Source organism: Zonotrichia albicollis, chromosome 4 (assembly GCF_047830755.1).
Source record: "Zonotrichia albicollis isolate bZonAlb1 chromosome 4, bZonAlb1.hap1, whole genome shotgun sequence".
Taxonomy (NCBI): domain Eukaryota; kingdom Metazoa; phylum Chordata; class Aves; order Passeriformes; family Passerellidae; genus Zonotrichia; species Zonotrichia albicollis.
Window position 1 is genome coordinate 1071506 of NC_133822.1, and position 20292 is coordinate 1091797.

At 59.0% G+C, this 20292-nt stretch overlaps 2 protein-coding genes across 2 annotated transcripts; both read left to right on the forward strand.

Annotated features, from left to right (window-relative positions):
* The first annotated feature begins 94 nt into the window (after positions 1-94).
* On the forward strand, positions 95-8809 carry LOC141728884 (uncharacterized). Its single transcript, XM_074540195.1, has 7 exons — positions 95-545; positions 5090-5314; positions 6209-6476; positions 6595-6855; positions 7075-7340; positions 7457-7602; positions 8285-8809. Exons 1-7 carry the CDS (start codon positions 95-97, stop codon positions 8648-8650), a joined length of 1983 nt encoding a protein of 660 aa, XP_074396296.1. The 3' UTR covers positions 8651-8809.
* Positions 8810-9425: 616 nt separating this feature from the next.
* ARSA (arylsulfatase A) lies at positions 9426-20075 on the forward strand. The gene is made up of 8 exons (XM_074540327.1): positions 9426-9810; positions 10854-11094; positions 12760-12978; positions 14089-14258; positions 15101-15225; positions 17278-17405; positions 18783-18885; positions 18998-20075. Exons 1-8 carry the CDS (start codon positions 9491-9493, stop codon positions 19339-19341), a joined length of 1650 nt encoding a protein of 549 aa, XP_074396428.1. The 5' UTR covers positions 9426-9490; the 3' UTR covers positions 19342-20075.
* Positions 20076-20292: the final 217 nt, after the last annotated feature.

Sequence of the window (20292 nt, forward strand, 5' to 3'; positions counted from 1 at the left end):
CCCGCGGTTCTTGCGCGCCCCCCTCTCGCGGACCCCCCGTTTCTCGGTGTCCCCCGGTACTCCCGAACCCGCGGGGCTCGCTCTCCACACCGGGATGAGCAGCGGGGGCGTGGGGCAGCGGCGACCCCCGCGCTGGGCAGCGAGAGCAGCGCCGCTCCCTCCTCGGTGCCCCCCAAACCTCCGAACCCCCCCGAACCCCGGGGCCGACCCGCCCGGTTACCCCGGGGCAAAGCACCGACACCGCTCCGGCCCCTCCGAGGGCACCGAGCGCTCCTGCCCCGCCGGTCCCGGCCCCACAGCCCCGCCGGGGAGTGGGGCAGCCCCAGCCCCGCGCTCGGGGGGCCGCCGGACCCCCCGGACCCCCCGGTGCCGGTACCGTTACCTGGCCCGGTGCCGCTCTCGGCCGCTCCGCTCCGCTGTGGCGCCCGCGGGGCCGGATCCCGCAGGAAACTCCCGGCCCCGGCGGCTCCGCTCGGCCCCTTTCCTGCCAGGAAGGGACACCCGGCCCCGCCGGCCACCGCCCCCGGCCGCGTCCTGCCCGGCAGGCGACAGCACAGGGGACAGCGAGGGGACAGCCCAGGGGACCCTGGGGACAGCCCGGGGCTCTCACCGGGACCCAGGGGCACCGCCAGTGGGGACAGGACACGGGGGGTACAGGGGGACACAGGCAACTGCGGGTGACAGGGGCGATGTGGCGTGTCCAGCTCTGGGGTCAGTGGCAGCTGTGGGGTCTCTGGGGTCCGTGCCCAGGTCTGGAGTCTCTGGGGTCAGTGCCAGGCTTTGGGGTCTCTGGGGTCCGCACCAGCCCTGGGATCAGTGCCCGGCTCCAGGGTCAGTGCCAGCTGTGGGGTCATTGCTTGGTTTTGGGGTCAGTGCCAGTTTGGGGTCAATGCCTGGCTCCGGGGTCTCTGGGGTCCGCGCCAGCCCTGGGATCGGTGGCCGGCTTTGGGGTCTCTGGGGTCAGTGCTAGCTGTGGGGTCAGTGCCAGTTTGGGGTCAGTGCCCAGCTCCAGGGTCAGTGCCAGCTGTGTGGTCAGTGCTTGGTTTTGGGGTCAGTGCCAGTTTGGGGTCAGTGCCCGGCTCCGGGGTCTCTGGGGTCAGTGCCAGCTGTGGGGTCAGTGCCAGCTGTGGGGTAAATGCCCGGCTGTGGGGTCAGTGCCAGCTCCGGAGGCGCTGCCCGGCCCTATCGGGAGCACAGGAAACACCTTGGCGGGACCGGGATTGTCCCTTCCTGCGGGACCCGGGCGGGGACAGAGCCGGCAGCACGGCACGGGGACAGAGGGACACGGGGACAGAGGGACACGGGGGCTGTGGCGCTGGCGGTGGCACTGCCCCGGCCAGGCGTGGGTGGGGACACAATGGGGCAGTGCCGGAGCTGGGCGGGGACACGGGGACAAGGTCACAGCTCCTGCCGGGCACGGGGCCAGCTCGCAGCGCTGTCACCCTTGGCACGGAAGGAGGGACTCACCCCCTCCCACAGCGCTGCCCGCCCCGCCTGTCCCCATGTCCCCTCCCCTGTCCCCTGCGTGTCCCCATCCCCCTTTTCCTGTCCTCTCCGATGTCCCCTGCCCTCTCATGTGCCCCCTCACCTCCTTTTCCTGCTCCCCCCATGTATGTCCCTCTCCCCATATCCTGTCCCCATGCCTCTTCCTTGTCCCCACGTGTGTCCCCATGCGTGTCCCTGTCCCCTCTCTGTGTCCCCATCCCCTTCCCCTGTCTCCATGTATGTCCCCATGCCCTGCACGGTGTCCCCATGCGTGTCCCTGTCCCCTCTCTGTGTCCCCATGCCCTGCACCGTGTCCCTGTTCCCCCTCTGTGTCCCCTTCCCCTGTCCCCATGCCCTGCACCGTGTCCCCATGTGTGTCCCTGTCCCCTCTCTGTGTCCCCATGCCCTGCACCGTGTCCCTGTTCCCCCTCTGTGTCCCCTTCCCCTGTCCCCACGCATGCAGGAGTTCAGGCATGTGACAAAGCCACACACGGCAGTGTCCCCAAGTGCCACCCTCCCTCCTGCCACAGCCCTGCCCAACATTGTTCCCCCTTTTGTCACCGGAGCTGTCCCGGGGCTCAGGGACAGAGGGGACAGATCCACCCCAGGACAGCTCCAGCATTCCCAGGGATTTGTGTCCCTTCCTCCTCTGTCTGTGTCACCGTTGTCACCCCCGGCTCAGGAGCAGCACCCGGGTTTGTCCTTTGGCCTGCTTCGGATCTGGAGGTTTCATTGGGATTTTTTGGGGTTTTTTACCTCGAGGAGGGGAAATGTCCCGGATTTCCTCCAGGAGAGCCGAGGAGGCGCCGCTCCCCGCAGGCTGCCCTGTCCCCCACATTCCAGGAGTTCTCCGAGGGGCCGGGACAATCCCAGCGGCCCCAGGGCACTGGGAACAAATCCTACTGGGAATAAATCCTATTGGGATGGCGGGAATGGGGCCAGACCCTGCATGGGAGTGGGATCGGGAAATGGGATTGGGATGGGGAATGGGACCAGGATGGGGAATGGGATTGGGATCCCTCTGATCCCGCTGGTCATCCCTCTGATCCCACTGTGATCCCCCCTGGATCTTGCCTGGCACACAGACAGGGCTGGCAGCTCCCAGGAAAATCCCCCTCCCTGTATCCCAAGTTCCCAGCTCCTGCTCTGGAGAATTCCAGGTGTTCCCTGGGCACCCAGCTGGGGAAGGATTCAGGCAGGATTTAGGAAAAATCCAGGCAGAGCCCAGGGAGGGTCCAGGCAGGTTTTGGGGAAAACCCAGGCAGGATCTGGGCAGATCTGGGAAAGGTCTGAGCAGGATCCAGGAAAGATCCAGGCAGGACCTGGGCCAGGATTTGGTCAGAATTCGGGAAACATCCAGGCAGGGTTTGGGACAAAATTTGGTCAGAATTTGGTCAGGACCCAGAGCAGGCCCAGCTCAGGTTGCCACTGACCTGTGCAGGGCTGGCTCAGGCTGTCCCCACACCTGAGCAGGTGGCACTCAGCAGGTGACACACACGGGGACACAGCCCACGTCCCTTCACAGCCAGCTACACACTGCCCTGAATGCCAGGAATGCCAGAAAAACCCTATCCAGCCACTCCCTTAAATCCTGGGATAACCCCATCCACCTGCACCCCTAAATCCCAGGATAACCCCATCCAGCTGGGATAACCCCAAAATCCTGGGATAAATACATCCACCTGCACCCCTAAATCACGTCCAGGATAAACCCCATCCAGCTGCACCCCTAAATCCCAGGATAACCCTATCCAGCTGCACCCATAAATCCTAGGATAACCCCATCCAGCTGTTCCCCGAAATCCCAGGACAGCCCCATCCAGCTGGGATAACCCCATCTACCTGCACCCATAAATCCCAGGATAACCCCATCCAGTTGGGATAACCCCAAAATCCTAGGATAACCCTTCCAACTGGGATAACTCCATCCACCTGCACCCCTAAATCCCAGGACAACCCCCGTCCAACTGCACCCATAAATCCCAGGATAACCCCATCCAGCTGCTCCCCTAAATTCCAGGATAACCCCATCTAGCTGCTCCCCTAAATCCCAGGATAACCCCATCCAGATACACCCATAAATCCCAGGATAACCCCGTCCAACTGCACCCATAAATCCCAGGATAACCCTGTCCAACTGCACCCATAAATCCCAGGTTAACCCCATCCAGCTGCACCCATAAATCCCAGGACAACCCCACCCGGCCGCGCCCCTGGGTCCCGGTTGGATTTTAGGGAGAGGATTTCACCCCAGGGCCGCTGCCCAGGCTCCCCAGGGAATGGTGACATTCCCAGAGCTCGGGGTGGGATTTCAGGGTGTCCGTGCAGGAGCTGGATTCTGATTCTCTCAGGATTCCCGAAATCCCGGGATTCTGCCCCAAAACGGGCAGGAGGGACCCGCCCAGCCATGGATTTGCTGCCACCTAGAGCGGGCACCGGAGCTGGAACCTCGGGAAGTTTGGGAATTCCAAGCCCCGCACCCGGCAGGAACAACCTCCCAGCTCTTCCCAAAAGGATTTGGGAATTCTGGCTGCCACCAAACTCCCGGCACAAGGGGTGCTGTGCCCGATCCAGGCTTCCCTGGGCAAGGAAAACCTGGAAATGTGGGAGAGAATCCCCAAAAATCCCTCCTGGGACAAGGTGGGAATGGTCGGCCCAGGGGAGAGCAGGCTCCAGGGGGATTTTAGCCGTGGATAGCAAGATGGGAAAGCGGGAAAAATTCTTCCCAGCACTGCCCAGTGATGGCAGAAATTAAAATAAAACGCCCCAAAACTTAAAAAAATCCGCCCCAAAATACCACCAGGAACACAAGAAATCAGCACAGGCACACAGAGAAATTGTGGGACGTTCAAAATCTTCAGGAATATCCAAAATCCTGCTCGTGCAGGATTTAGGGGTGCAGCTGGATGGGGTTATCACGGGATTTAGGGGTGCGGGTGCATCTGGGTGGGTTTATCCCAACTGGATGGGTTTATCCTGGGATTTAGGGGTACAGATGGATGGGGTTATCCAGGGCTTTAGGGGTACAGCTGGGTGGGGTTATCCCGGCTGGATGGCGTTATTCCGGGATTTAGGGGTGCAGGTGCATCTGGATGTGTTATCTCATCCTTGCTGGATGGGGTTATCTCTGGATTTAGGGGAGAGCTGGGTGGGGTTATCCTGGGATTTAAGGCTACAGCTGGAAGGGATTATCCTGGAATTTAGGGGTGCAGCTGGATGGGGTTATCCTGGGATTTAGGGGTGCAGCTGGATGGGGGTTATCTCGGGATTTAGGGGTGCAGCTGGATGGGGGTTATTCCGGGAATTAGGGGTGCAGCTGGATAGGGTTATCCTGGGATTTAGGGGTGCAGGTGGATGGAGGTTATTCCGGGATTTAGGGGTGCAGCTGGATAGGGTTATCCTGGGATTTAGGGGTGCGGGTGCATCTGGCTGGGTTTATCCTGGGATTTCGGGGTGCAACCGGATGGGGTTATCCAGGGCTTTGGGGGTGCAGCTGGGTGGATTTATCCCGGCTGGATGGGTTTATCCCGGGATTTAGGGTCCCAGCATCCCCGGGATCGGCCCGGGTGAGCTCCAGCCCGAGTTCCCGGTAATCCCGGGCCAGTTCCTGCCGCTCCCGGAGCGTCCCCGCATCCTCCCTGGGTGCTGCTGGCGCCGCGGGAGGCGCAGATGGAGCGGAGCAGACGCCGCCTGTGGGAAGCGGCGTCGGGAACGCGCCCGGGGACGGCTCCAGCTGGCGCCCGCGGGTGGCGGCGGCTGCGCGGGGACATCCCGGAGCCATCTGTCACCCGCAGCCCGCCCAGAACCGCCCCCGGCCCCGCAGCGCCCCGTGGGGAGCGATCCCGGGCCCGGGGGGCAGGGGTGGATTGGGATCAGAGATGGGATCGGGGAGCGGCCCCGAAGGGACACAAATCTTTGGGATCAGAGAGCAGCAGTGGCAATGGAGCTGCCCCAAAGAGGACAGAAATCTTTGGGATTCGGGACCCGCGGTGACAATGGAGCCACCTCTGAGGGGACACAAATCTTTGGGATCAGGGAGCAGCAGTGACAATGGAGCTGCCCCCAAGAGGACAGAAATCTTTGGGATCAGAGCTGCGATCAGGGAGTAGCAGTGACAATGGGGTTGTCCCTGAGGGGACACAAATCTTTGGGATCCAGGAGCAGCGGTGACACCGGGTCTGTCCCTGAGGGGACACAACTCTTTGGGATCAGAGCTGGGATTGGAGAGTAGTGGTGGCAATGGAGCTGCCCCAAAAGGACACAAATTCTGGGATCAGGGAGCAGTGGTTACAGTAGAGCTGTCCCTGAGGGGACAGAAATCTTTGGGATCAGAGCCGGGATCGGGGAGCAGCAGTGACAATAGAACGGCCCCAAAAGGACACAGATTTTGGGATTAGGGAGAAGCAGTGACAGTGAAGCTGCCCCAAAAGGAGGGAGTGGTGGTGACAATGGAGCTGCTCCTGAGGGGACACAAATCTTTGGGATCAGCTCTGGGATTGGAGAGTAGTGGTGACAATGGAGTTGCCCCAAAAGGACACAAATTTTGGGATCAGGGAGCAGCAGTGACAATGGAGTTGCCCCAAAGGGACACAAATCTTTGTGATCAGAGCCAGGATCAGGGAGCGGCGGCGACACCGGAGCCGCCCCAAAGGGACACAAATCCCCGCGGCCCAGCCCCTCCATGGCCGCTCCTCCCCGAGCCGAACCCTCCCTCCGGCTGGAGCCGCCCCGTCCCTGGAGGTGGCCCTGCCCTGGCACGGGTGGAACCGCGCCGTCGTTACGGTCCCTGCCACCCGCACCGTTCCAAGGTTCCAGCGCTGGTTCTCTGTGATGTCACTCCGACCTTGTGGCAGCAGAGGTGACAGCTCCGCTCTGGCTCTGCCACCTGCTGCGCTGGCTCTGCCACTTGCGATGGCGCCGACGGCTTTGCTGTGGCTGCTCGTGCTGCTGGTCCTGGCTGGTCCCGTGTGGGGCACCTGGGACACCTGCAGGTCAGTGGGCTCGGGGGCACTCGGGGGGTTCCCTGGCACGGCCTGGGCACAGAGGAGCCCCTGCGGGTCTCTGTCCCTGCTGTCCCCGAGCAGGGCACTGATGGCTTTGTGCTTCCAGGGGCACCTGCGGGCTCCGGCCCATGGCGTTCGACCACAGCTCCGTGGCTGCTGAGTATTCTCAGGACGACTACGACTCCTTGGATTCTTCCGATGGCACCGCCCAGTACACGGTTGGATCCGCTGGAGTCCACCCGGGGGCCTGGCCTGGGGTCATCAGCGTCCAGGCCACCTGGGACAATGGCACATGGCACATGTGCTCGGGAGCACTCATCCACCCCCAGTGGGTGCTCACCGTGGCTCACTGCTTTGCCCATGCTGGGTAAGGATGAGCAGGGACAGGGGTGTCCCCCCAGCAGGAGCAGGGATGTCCGCACAGGAGAATCAGGGATATACCCAAAGCAGGGACAGGGGTGTCCCCAGAACAGGGTCAGGGATGTCCCCTCAGCACAGGGAGGTGCCCAGAACAGGAAGGGAATTGTGCTGCTGCAGTCCCTGGCCCTGCTCCCTGTCACCCCTCTGTCCATCTCCTGCTCCTCAGAGACATCTCCAGGTGGGAGGTGGTGATTGGGGCCACTGATCTGAGCCAGCCGGGCCCTGAGGCCCAGCTGCGCCACATCAAGACCCTGCTGGTGCACCAGTACTACGAACCCCGCACGGCGCGGAACAACATCGCCCTGCTGGAGCTGGACCAGCCCGTGGAGTGCAGTGACTACATCCAGCTGGGCTGTGTGCCCGACAGCTCCCTGGCAGTGTCCGACCTCAAAACCTGCTACATCGCGGGCTGGAGGGCCATCCCGGACAGCGGTGAGTGCCCACCCGGGGCAGGGCTGAGCTGTGGGCACACGGCCCCGGGCAGGGACACGGCCTTGGGCTGGGGGCTCTGCCCGGGGGCCGCCGCTCAGTGCCCTCTGTGCCCACAGCCCCCAACCCACGCCTGGTGCTGCAGGAGGCCAAGGTGCGGCTCATCGATGTCCAGCTGTGCAACAGCAGCCGCTGGTACGGGGGGGCCGTGCACCCCCAGGACCTGTGCGCCGGGTACCCGCGGGGCGGCATCGACACCTGCCAGGTGGGGCTGGGCCCGGGCTGGGCACAGGGACCCTGAGCCAACCTGGGCCCCATGGAACCCCCAGAGCCAGCACAGGGACCCTGAGCCCCAACATGGCCCCATGGAACCCCCAGAGCCAGCACAGGGACCCTGGGCCCCAACCTGGGCCCCATGGAACCCCCAGAGCCAGCACAGGGACCCTGAGGCCCAACCTGGGCCCCATGGAACCCCCAGAGCCAGCACAGGGACCCTGAGCCCCAACCTGGGCCCCATGGAACCCCCAGAGCCAGCACAGGGACCCTGAGCCCCAACATGGCCCCATGGAACCCCCAGAGCCAGCACAGGGACCCTGAGCCAACCTGGGCCCCATGGAACCCCCAGAGCCAGCACAGGGCCCAAGGTTCCCCTCAGAGCCAGCACAGGCCTCAAATATGGCGTGCCCCTGTCTGGGCCTGGCATGGTGCCCTCCCAGCCCCGTGTCCCCACCACTGACGGGTGTCCCTTGCCCATCCCCGTGTCCCTGCCCGGTGTCCCCTTGTCCCCTGGGCTGGCACTGTGCCCACAGAGCCTTGCCTTGGGCTGGCACTGTGCCCACGGAGCCTTGCCATGGAACCCAGCAAGGAATGCAGCTCTGCAGGGGTCGGGTTGGGCAGGGCCGGCCCAGGCTGACCCAGCCCATCCTGACCCCTCTCTCCTGTGGCAGGGGGATTTCGGGGGTCCCCTGGTCTGCAAGGACAACACCGGTGACTACTTCTGGCTGGTGGGCCTGACCAGCTGGGGTAAGGGCTGTGCCGGGGCCAAGCGGCCCGGGGTGTTCACGTCCACGCAGCAGTTCCACACCTGGATCCAGGTGCAGATGGGGCTGCTCCCGCCTGAAGCTGACACTCCTCCGCCCGAGCCCATCCCGAGCCCGGAGGAAGAGCCCGACGCTGACCTGGAGGATGAGATGAATCCCAACCCGGATGACTCGGAGGATTACTCGAAGGTTTCATTCCAACAACAGATCCTGGGGAAATTCCTGAACCTGCTGCTGGAGCTCCTGCAGTTCCTGAAGGGAGAGAAAGCCTGAGCAGCGGGATGAGCTGATCCAGTTCTGGCAAGCATTCCCTGCTGGGGCCGTGGCTGTGGGGCCAACCCAGCCCCGGTGCCCAGGGCTGCTGTGCCCTGCCCACGCTGACCCCTGCGCCCACCCCGACGGTGAATCCAGTTTGTTCTTCAATTAGAGTAGTTCCAGTTCCCACTTAGCCACGGTGTCCTGTTTGGTCTTCTGGGGAAAACAAGGATGGGACAATTTGGGGGCAAAGGGTGGGGTTGGGGTTGGTTTGGGGGACATGAGGGGGAGCCAGGGAGGGGAGGATGGGCCTGGAGGTGGAGAGAGGGAGAAACTGCTCCAGCCCAGGCTCCCCAGCAGAGCCTCAGGTGCGCCTGTCCCCGGAAAGTCCTGGAGAGGGACAGCAGTGGGGACAGCTGAAGCTGCCATCCCAGCATCCTGTGGAGGTGCTGGAAGTGCCACCCTGAGCTGCTGCCACCCATGGGTGTCCCCTCTATCACCAGCTCGTGTCTCTGAGGCTGCCCGATCCCATCCCATGCTCCTGCTGTAGGAGCAGGGCTCAGGCTCTGCTCCGGGCGTGCCAGCAGTGGCACCAGAGGAGCGGGCAGGGACAAATCCCAGAAATTCCCCTGCACTGGAGGCAGAGCTGCCCTGGGCAGTGCCCAGCCCTGAACGGAGACAGCAGTGGGGTGGAGCCTCCTCCCTGGGGACAGTCCCGTGCTGCCCAGAGGCCACCCCGTGCTCTGCGATGTCCCTCCCTGGGGACATTCCCCGCTGTCCCATCCCGTGCCTGGCACTGCCGCTCAGAACTACAACTCCCAGCACGCCCCGCGGCACCGTGGCCGCCATGTGCATCACATGATCGGCTGGGGCACTGCCGGCACCGCCCCGGGACCGCACCGGGGACAGCGCCGGGACACGGGGGGGCACCGAGCCATGGGGCCGCAGGACCGACACCACCCCTGGCTGCTGATGCTGCCTCTGCTGCTGCTGCCGCCGGTGGGCGCCGCCGCCGCCCGGCCCAACTTCGTGCTGGTGCTGGCGGACGATCTGGGCTTCGGGGACCTGGGCAGCTACGGGCACCCCTCGTCCGCCACGCCGCACCTGGACCGGCTGGCGGCCCGCGGGCTGCGCTTCACCGATTTCTACAGCAGCGCCGCCGTCTGCAGCCCGTCCCGGTACGGCCCCCGCGGCGGGAACGGCAACCCGGGCGGGGATGGAGCGGGGTGTCCCGGGATAAACGGGCGGGGATGGAGCTGGAGTGTCCTGGGATAAATGGGTGGGGATAGAGCTGGGGTGTCCCGGGATAAATGGGCAGGGATAGAGCTGGAGTGTCCTGGGATAAACGGGCGGGGATGTAGCTGGGTGTCCCGGGATAAACGGGCGGGGATGAACCCGCGGTGTCACGGGAAGGGTGGGGGGATAAACCTCCGTGTCCCGGGAGAGGCAAAGGGATAAACCCACCATATCCTGGGACAAACGGGTGGTCGTGAATCTACGGTGTCCCGGGATAGACGGGTGGTGATGAACCTGCCGCATCCCGGGATAAACCGGCAGTGATGAACCTGCGGTGTTCCCGGGATAGATGGAGGGACAAACCCACCGTGTCCCGGGATAAACGGGCGGGGATGAGCCCTCTGTGTCCCGCGATAAACGGGCGGTGCTGTCCCTGCGGTGTCCCCGCTGTCCCTTGCCCGTGCCCGTGTCCCCGCTGTCCCCGCGGTGTCTCCGCTGTCCCGCTGCCCGTGCCCGTGTCCCCGCTGTCCCCGCGGTGTCCCCGCTGTCCCGCTGCCCGTGCCCGTGTCCCCGCTGCCCGTGCCCGTGTCCGTGTCCCCGCGGTGTCCCCGCTGTCCCGCTGCCCGTGTCCGTGTCCGCGCTGCCCGTGCCCGTGTCCCGCTGTCCCCGTGGTGTCCCCGCTGTCCCGCTGCCCGTGTCCGTGTCCCCGCTGTCCCCGCGGTGTCCCCGCTGTCCCCGCGGTGTCCCCGCTGCCCGTGTCCCTGCTGTCCCCGCTGTCCCGCTGCCCGTGTCCGTGTCCCTGCTGTCCCCGCGGTGTCCCCGCTGTCCCTTGCCCGTGCCCGTGTCCCCGCTGTCCCCGCGGTGTCCCCGCTGTCCCGCTGCCCGTGTCCGTGTCCCCGCTGCCCGTGTCCGTGTCCCCGCGGTGTCCCCGCTGTCCCCGCGGTGTCCCCGCTGTCCCGCTGCCCGTGTCCGTGTCCCGCTGCAGGGCGGCGCTGCTGACGGGCCGGCTGCCGGTGCGCTCCGGGATCTACCCGGGCGTGTTCGATCCCGGCTCCCGGGGCGGGCTCCCGCTGGCCGAGCTCACCGTGGCCGAGCTGCTCCGGGAGCGCGGCTACGCCACGGCCATGGTGGGCAAGTGGCACCTGGGCTTCGGGCGGAACGGCTCCTTCCTGCCCGGGCACCAGGGCTTCCAGCACTTCCTGGGGGTGCCCTACTCGCACGACCAGGTGAGCCGCGATTTGGGGGGGCTCGGCCGGCGGGTTTGGGGTGGGCAAACCCCCATGGCTGCTGGGATAGAGGGGATGGGGCCTGCAGAGGCTGAGCTAGAACAGAGACGGATAAATACATTTTTGATATTTAATATTGATAAATGTAATTTTTTTAATTTTTAAAAAATATTCTTAATTAATTTATTTTATGATATCTTTAATTTAGATAAATATTAAATAGCTATTATTTTAATAAATTAATAAAATGTTATAGAAAATATAAATAAATACAAATATTATCAATACTTTTAAAATATATATCTTATATGTTATATAATACATTACATATTATATATATTTGTAATGTATTCTATAACGTATATTTGTTTTATATTATATATATTTAACAGTATATTTTATTTATATAATATATAATATTATAATATTATATATAATTATAATATTATAAAATTATACATAATATAATATAGTATATAATATATGTGTTATATTATGATATATTATAATATATAATAATATATTATATATAATAAAATATTATATATATTATATACCGTTAAATATTAGTAAAATATTATAAATAGAATTGATTAAATAAATAAATTTAATATTTAAACTTATAAAAGATTAAATAAACAAATTTAATAATGTAATATATAATTTACATATACAGGTATATTATATAATTAATATATGTTATGTACTAATATATAAATATACTTACATATACTTATATATATAATATACCTGTGTAATATTAAATAAGTAAATTTAGTATTTAATATTTGTTTAATAAATAAAACAGGGATTTATTCACAGGATCTCCTCCATGGATGCCCCTTGGGCAGCACCAGAGCCCAGCCAGGGCTGCACCCAAGATGACCCAAAACGGCCCCAAAATGCACGAGCGCTCCCGGGCTCCGTCCCTGGGATCAGTTCTGCTCCATTTGCCCCTTGCAGTTCATTGTCCCATCCCAGCTCCAGCCCAGGCAGTCCCACCCTGCTTGTTTGGGGTTTGTGCTCCTGGGCTGGGATTTGGCTCATTTGTCCTTGGTCCCCTGTCACTGTCACATTCTCTGAAAAATCCCTTTGCCCAGGATTTCTCTCCTGGGAAGCTCAGAAGCCTCAGAGAAAAAAGAAAGCAATATTACCTCATTTGCTTCTCCTGTGTTTTGCTGCCCTGGGATGTGTTTGGGGATTGTTTATCCAACATGTGAATTGTTTTTACTTATTGGCCAATGATGGCCAAGCTGTGTTGGACACTGGAAGGAGTCACAAGTTTTCATTAGGATCTTTGTAGCCTTCTGTCTGTATCCTTTCTGTATTCTTTAGTATAGTTTAGTATAGCATTCTTTAATACAATATAGTATCATAAAATAATAAATCAGCCTTCTGAGAACAGGGAGTCAGATTCACCATTCCTCCCAACGATGGGGGACCCAGAAAATACCACAGTCCCCAGCTGGGGCAGGAATTGTTTTGTCTCCCTGCTCTGTGCACACAGCTCACCATCCCCCAATGTGAAGCTAAAGGGTGGGAAACGAATTTGTAGATACTTTAAAAAAATAGAAAAAAACTAAAATTCAAAATGAAGAAATTCTAAGTTAATGGACCCAAGCCACTGTGCCTGAGCCGGACTCGCAGCCCCGCCGTGTTTTGCAGGGTCCCTGCCAGAACCTGACGTGCTTTCCCCCGGACACCAAGTGCTTCGGCACGTGTGACCAGGGCGTGGTGGCGGTGCCGCTGCTGTGGAACCAGAGCATCGTGCAGCAGCCCGTGTCCTTCCCCGAGCTGGTGCCGCTCTACGGCCGCTTCTGCCGCGAGTTCATCGCCCGCTGCGCCCGGGAGCGCCGGCCCTTCCTGCTCTACTACGCGTCACACGTGGGGAACGGGCAGGGCCGGGAGCCGGGACGGGGATGGGGGAGAGGGGAAAAGGGAGGTGGGGAAGGGAAGGGAAAAGGGAAAGGGAAGGGAGAAGTGAGAAGGGGAAGGGGAAGGGGAGGGAAAAGGGAAGGGAAGGGAAAAAGGAAAACAAAAGAAGGGAAGGGAAAAGGGGAAGGGAAGGGAAAAGGGGAAGGGAAGGGAAAAGGGAAAGGGAAGGGAGAAGTGAGAAGAGGAAAGGGGAAGGGAAGGGGAAAGGGAAAGGAAAAGGAAAAGGGAAGGCAAGGGAAAAAGGAAAACAAAAGAAGGGAAGGGAAAAGGGGAAGGGAAGGGAAGGGAAGGGAAGGGAAGGGAAGGGAAGGGAAGGGAAGGGAAGGGAGAAGAGGAAAGGGGAAGGGAAGGGAAAAGGAAAAGGGAAGGCAAGGGAAAAAGGAAAACAAACGAAGGGAAGGGAAAATGGTAGGGAAAAGGGGAAGGGAAGGGAAGGGAAGGGAAGGGAAGGGAAGGGAAGGGAAGGGAAGGGAAGGGAAGGGAAGGGAAGGGAAGGGAAGGGAAGGGAAGGGAAAAAAGAAGGGAAGGGAAAAGGGAAGGAGAGGGAAAATGGGGAAGGGAAAAGGGAAAAGAGATGGGAAAAGGGAGAAGGGAAGGGAAAATGGGGAAAGGGAGGGGAAGAGGGAGAAGGGAAGAGGGAAGGGAAAAGGGAAAACAGAAGGGAAGGGGAAACAGTAGGGAAAAGGGAAAGGGAGAGAAAGGGAGAAGGGAAGGGGAGGGAAAGGGAAATGGGAAAAGGGAAGGGAGCCCAAGTCCCATGGGGAGAACAGGGCAGCATCTCCCCTCCTGCCACCCCAAAATCTGCTCCTGGATGACCTGGGCTTGCTCTTCCCAATCCTATTGGGATGGTGTTTTTTGGCTGCTGCTTCCCGCAGCTTTCCCTCTTCCCTGCACCATCCCCAGGGAAACCTTCCCACCCCAGAGCTCCCCGTTTTGTGCCACCGCTGAGACTGGGGGACAAACCTGCTCTGGGCTGTGGCTTTTGTCACCTGCCCGTGGTGGGCTGGCTGTGCCTGGCTGTCCCCGCAGGGGGTTGATGCCGGTGCCCTCTCCCCGCAGCACACGCACTACCCGCAGTTTGCCAGCCACGAGTTCGCGGGCACCGCGCGCCGGGGACCCTTTGGGGACGCGCTGGCCGAGTTCGATGGCTCCGTGGGACAGCTGCTGCAGGCCCTGCAGGACAACGGCCTGGAGAACAACACCCTGGTGTTCGTCACCTCTGACAACGGGTGAGGGCTGGCATGGCCACGGCTGCCACGGCTGGCACGGCTGGCACTCGTATGGCAGTGCCCGGTGTCACCTCCGGGTCCTGCCCTGGAGGGGACACGGCGTGTGAGCTCGGTGTTCTGTGACAGGAACATCCCAGGGGTTGGGTTGGGTGTGTGGCACTCCCAGATGTCACCCAGGGGGTTGGGTTGGGTGTGTGACACCCCTGAATGTCCCTCCCAGGGGTTGGGTTGGGTGTGTGACACCCCCAAATGTCACCCAGGGCTTGGGCCAGGCATGTGCCACCCCCAAATGTCACCCAGGAATTGATTCAGGGATGGGGCAGGTGTGTGACACCCCCGAATGTCTCCCAGGAATTGATTCAGGGATGGGGCAGGTGTGTGACACCCCCGAATGTCTCCCAGGGTTTGGGTCACCAGTGTGACGCCCCCAGATGTCCCCCAGGGGTTGGACCAGGTGTGTGACACCCTCAAATGTCACCCAGGTGTTGGGTCGGGTGTATGACACTCCCAAATGTCCCCAGAGGTTTGGGTCACCAGTGTGACACCCCCTAATGTCCCCCAGGGTTTATGCCAGGTGTGTGACGCCCCTAAATGTCCCCTAAAGGTTTTTGCCAGCAGTGTGGCATCCCCAAATGTACCCAAGGGGTTGGGCCACCAGTGGGACACCCCCAAATGTCCCCTGGGGTTTGGGTCACCAATGTGACACCCCCAAAGTCCCCCAGCACCCTCTGTGTGGTGACACCGCTGTGGGGTGCCCCTTTGGGGTGTGTCACAGCCCTTGGCCGCCCCCAAGGGTGGCAGAGCCCCTCTGGCCCCTGGTGACCGCGTGTCCTTGTCCCCAGCCCCTCCACCCTGCGCATGGCACGCGGGGGCAGCGCCGGGCACCTCAAGTGTGGCAAGGGCACGACCTACGAGGGCGGCATGAGGGAGCCGGCCCTGGCGTACTGGCCGGGCAGGATCGCGCCAGGTGAGCGGGACAGACCTGGGACAGACCGGGGGCAGACCCGGGACAGACTGGGACAGACCCGGGACAGACTGGGGCAGACCTGGGACAGACCCGGGACAGACCGGGACAAACCGGGACAGACCTGGGACAAACCGGGACAGACCGGGGGCAGACCCGGGACAGACCGGGGCAGACCTGGGACAAACCGGGGCAGATTGGGACAGACCTGGGACAGACCCGGGGCAGATTGGGACAAACCGGGACAAACCGGGGCAGACCTGGGACAAACCGGGACAGACCGGGGGCAGACCAGGACAGACCCGGGACAGACCCGGGACAGACCCGGGGCAGACCTGGGACAAACCGGGACAGACCGGGGGCAGACCAGGACAGACCCGGGACAGACCAGGACAGACCCGGGACAGACCCGGGACAGACCCGGGGCAGACCTGGGACAAACCGGGACAGACCCGGGGCAGACCCGGGACAGACTGGAGACAGACCGGGGGCAGACCCGGGGACAGACCGGGACAGACCCGGGACAGACCGGGGGCAGACCCGGGACAGACCCGGGACAGACTGGGACAGACCCAGGACAGACCGGGGACAGACTGGGGACAGACCGGGGGCAGACCCGGGACAGACTGGGACAGACCGGGGGCAGACCCAGGACAAACCGGGGCAGACCTGGGACAGACCGGGACAGACCGGGACAAACCTGGACAGACCGGGGCAGACCTGGGACAGACCTGGGACAGACCGGGACAGACTGGGACAGACCCGGGCAGACTGGGACAGACCCGGGGCAGACCTGGGACAAACTGGGGACAGACCTGGGACAGACCGGGGCAGATTGGGACAGACCCGGGACAGACTGGGGCAGACCCGGGACAGACCGGGACAGACCGGGGGCAGACCCGGGACAGACTGGGACAGACCAGGACAAACCGGGGCAGACCCGGGACAGACTGGGACAGACCTGGGACAGACCGGGGCAGACCTGGGACAGACCAGGACAAACCGGGGCAGACCCGGGACAGACTGGGACAGACCGGGGCAGATTGGGACAGACCTGGGACAGACCTGGGACAAACCGGGACAGACCGGGGCAGACTGGGACAGACCGGGGCAGATTGGGACAGACCGGAACAGACCCGGGACAGATTGGGACAGACCGGAACAGACCCGGGACAGACCGGGGCAGACTGGGACAGACCGGGGCAGACTGGGACAGACCGGGGCAGACCCGGGACAGACCAGGGGCAGATTGGGACAGACCGGGACAGACTCGGGACAGACTGGGACAGACCAGGACAAACCGGGGCAGACTGGGACAGACCCGGGACAGACCGGGACAGACTGGGACAGACCCGGGACAGACCGGGACAGACTGGGACAGACCCGGGACAGACCGGGACAGACCCGGGACAAACCGGGACAGACCAGGGCAGACCCGGGACAGACCCAGGACAGACCCGGGACAGACTGGGACAGACCGGGACAGACTGGGACACACCCGGGACAGACTGGGGACAGACCTGGGACAGACTGGGACAGACCGGGACAGACTGGGGACAGACCCGGGACAGACTGGGGACAGACCCGGGACAGACTGGGACAGACCGGGACAGACTGGGACAGACTGGGACAGACCCGGGGCAGACCGGGGACAAACCGGGACAGACCTGGGACAAACCGGGGCAGACCCGGGACAGACCCGGGGCAGACTGGGGCAGACCCGGGACAGACCCGGGGCAGACTGGGACAGACCGGGACAGACTGGGGCAGACCCGGGGCAGACTGGGACAGATTGGGACAGACTGGGACAGACCCGGGACAGACCGGGACAGACCCGGGGCAGACCCGGGACAGACTGGGACAAACCGGGACAGACCGGGGCAGATTGGGACAGACCAGGACAGACCGGGGACAGACCGGGGACAAACCGGGACAGACCGGGGGCAGACCCGGGACAAACCGGGACAGACCGGGACAGACCCGGGACAGACCCGGGACAGACTGGGACAAACCAGGCCAGACCCGGGCCAGCAGGGTGACGCTGTCCCCACGCAGGGGTGACCCACGAGCTGGCCAGCACGCTGGACATCCTGCCCACGGTGGCCGCCCTGGCTGGCGCTGCCCTGCCCAAGGTGGCCCTGGACGGCTTCGACCTGAGCCCGCTGCTCTTCGGGTCCGGGCAGGTGAGGCCTGCTCAGGAGGAGAGGGGGTTGGTGCTTTGCTTGGAGTTATTTGGGATAATTTATATTCATTTATTTGAATTAAAAAAAAAAAAAAAAAAAAAAAAAAAAATAATAATAATAATAATAATAATAACTTGGACTTTTCATGCAGAAAAGCTGCTTTTTATTAGTTCATTTAAAATCAGTTATAATAATTATAGTTGGTTATAATTTTAATTGATTATCAATTAACAATTATAATAATTTTATACCTAGTACTATTTTATGAATATTTTAAAATGTATTTTATTATATATTTTATTGTATTCTTATAATATCTTCTATTATTTCTTTTATAGTATATTTTATAATGAAAATGTAATATAATGGAATATAATGGAATAGAATAATATGTTGTTATTATTATAGTAACCCAGACTTTTCATGCAGAAAAGCTGCTTTTTATTAATTTATTTAATATCAATTCTAATAATTTTAATTTACTATAATTATTATATCATTTATATAATTGATTGTCAATTTACAATTATAGTGATTTAATAAATAGTTAATACTTCTTAATGTATTTAAAATATAACATAACATAACATAACATAACATAACATAACATAATATAATATAATATAATATAATATAATATAATATAATATAATATATACATAATGATATATTATTATTATTATAATAATCCAGATTTTTAACGCAGAAAAGCTGATATGTATTAATTTAAGATCAAGTATAATGATTATAATTCATTATAATTGTTATATTATAATTGTAATTGATTATCAATTAAATTATAATAATTCTATAATATGTAATACTATTTTAACACTATCTTATAATATTTTAAAATGTGTTTTATTATATATTTTATTATACTTTTATAATATTTTAATATAATTTCTTTTATAGTATATCTTGCAATGTATATTATATTCTATTATTTTATATATTATATTACATTACATTATAGTATAGTATAGTACATTATAGTGCAGTATATAATAATATAATATATATAATATAATATATAATATATATTATATTATTATATTATTATATTATATTATATACATTATATATTTATATATATTTTTTTATATATATATTTTATATATATTATATTCTAGTATATAATATAGTATATAACATAACATAACATAACATAACCTGGAGGAGCAGGAGCAGCCGGGCCCGGGGCAGACCCATGGCTGGCAGCTGCTCCCTGCTGCGAGCCGTGCCCAGGCTGCCCGGTGGGCTCCGTGCCCGCTGTAGGGCCATGAGGGGGTCCCGGTGGTACCGGAGGCTCCGGGGGTCCCGGGGGTCCCGGGGGTACCGGAGGCTCCGGTTCCGCGCTGACCGCGCTCTCCGCAGAGCCCCCGCCGGGCCGTGTTCTTCTTCCCGCCGGCCCCCGACCCCCTGCACGGCCCCTTCGCCATCCGCCTGGGCAAGTACAAGGCGCACTACTTCACTCAAGGTCAGCGCTTGCATCCGGGGCGGTTTTGGGGTTTTTGGGATTTTTGGGGTGAGCTCCCCCCGCGCGGAGCTCCGGGAGCAGCGGGGTGTGAGCTCAGCCGGGGGCTGCTCAGGTTCCTTCCACAGCGACACCACCCCGGACCAGGCGTGCCACGGGCTCACCCCGCTCACCCCGCACCTGCCCCCGCTGCTCTTCGACCTGGAGGCGGATCCGGCCGAGAACTACGACCTGCTGCAGGGCCAGCCGGGCCCCGAGGCGCTGCAGGCGCTCAAGGACATCGCCGTGCAGAAGGTGCTGCTGGAGCAGCGCCTGCAGTTTGGGGAGAGCCAGATCCGGAAGGGCCGGGACCCCTCGCTGCAGCCCTGCTGCAACCCCAGCTGCAGCCCCAAACCGTCCTGCTGCCGCTGCTCCCCGCAGCTGGGACACCCCAAAGATGCCTGGCCCCGTCTCCTGTAACCCAGCTCAGCCTCGGGGCTGCCCCACAGCTCGACGACCCCTTGGACTTGTGGGGAAATGGGGTGGAACAGGGTCAGGGCGACCCCAAACGAGCAGGGCCCCGTGCTCCGTGTGGGATGTTCCAGGGCAGGACTTGGGCAGGATCCTGACCCATTCCAGGATCCTGACCCGTTCCAGACACTCCAGAACCTTCCCCAGAACCAGGACAGCTCCTGGGAGCCACTGGAGCAGAGGGAATGTCCCAGATCCAGAGATCCCAACTGAGACCGAGGGCACAGCAGGAGCATGGGATGGGTCCCAGCAGCCTCAGAGACACGAGCTGGTGACAGAGGGGACAGCCCTGGGTGGCAGCAGCAGCAGCTCAGGGTGGCACTTCCAGCACCCCCACAGGACCCTGGGATGGCAGCTCCAGCTGTCCCCATTGCTGTCCCTCTCCAGGACTTTCCTGGGAATGGCACACCTGAGGCTCTGCTGGGGAGCCTGGGCTGGAGCAGTTTCTCCCTCTGTCCCTTCCTCCCCTCCCTGGCTCCCCTTTGTCTCCCTCAAACCAGTCCCAACCCTGCCCTTTCCCCCCAAATTGTCCCATCCTTGGTTTTCCCAGGAGGCTGAACTGGGCTGAAAATGTGGATAATGGGTGTGTGATTTTGGGAATAATTTTTTGGGAGTGGGGAATGGCCAGGAGTGGGGCACTGTGTCCCCCCTCACTTCCATGGACAAGGGCATTACTTCCAGGATAAAACTTCCAGGATAAACGTGGTAGGGTGTTGCCACAGGATTTCCGTGTAAATCACTGCTTTGTCTTACACCTTTTCTAATTAATATTGCTGCAAATAATTGTGTGATTCCTTATCTCATGGCTGTTTGCAGTAAATTGTTTTTAACCCCTTATCTTTGCCTTTTGTGGAAGGGGAAGGAGCATGGGTTTGCTTTTAGGATCACTACACTGGACAA

Bases quoted from the DNA above. Each gene is read 5' to 3' on its own strand.
- LOC141728884 (XM_074540195.1), top strand. From the start codon at position 95: ATGAGCAGCGGGGGCGTGGGGCAGCGGCGACCCCCGCGCTGGGCAGCG. The intron at 546-5,089 runs GCGACAGCACAG...ATCCCGGGCCAG, and splicing joins GGCCGCGTCCTGCCCGGCAG to TTCCTGCCGCTCCCGGAGCG. The intron at 5,315-6,208 runs GTGGGGAGCGAT...CTCCGGCTGGAG, and splicing joins CCCCGGCCCCGCAGCGCCCC to CCGCCCCGTCCCTGGAGGTG.
- ARSA (XM_074540327.1), top strand. From the start codon at position 9,491: ATGATCGGCTGGGGCACTGCCGGCACCGCCCCGGGACCGCACCGGGGA. The intron at 9,811-10,853 runs GTACGGCCCCCG...GTCCCGCTGCAG, and splicing joins GCCGTCTGCAGCCCGTCCCG to GGCGGCGCTGCTGACGGGCC. The intron at 14,259-15,100 runs GTGAGGGCTGGC...CCTTGTCCCCAG, and splicing joins TTCGTCACCTCTGACAACGG to CCCCTCCACCCTGCGCATGG.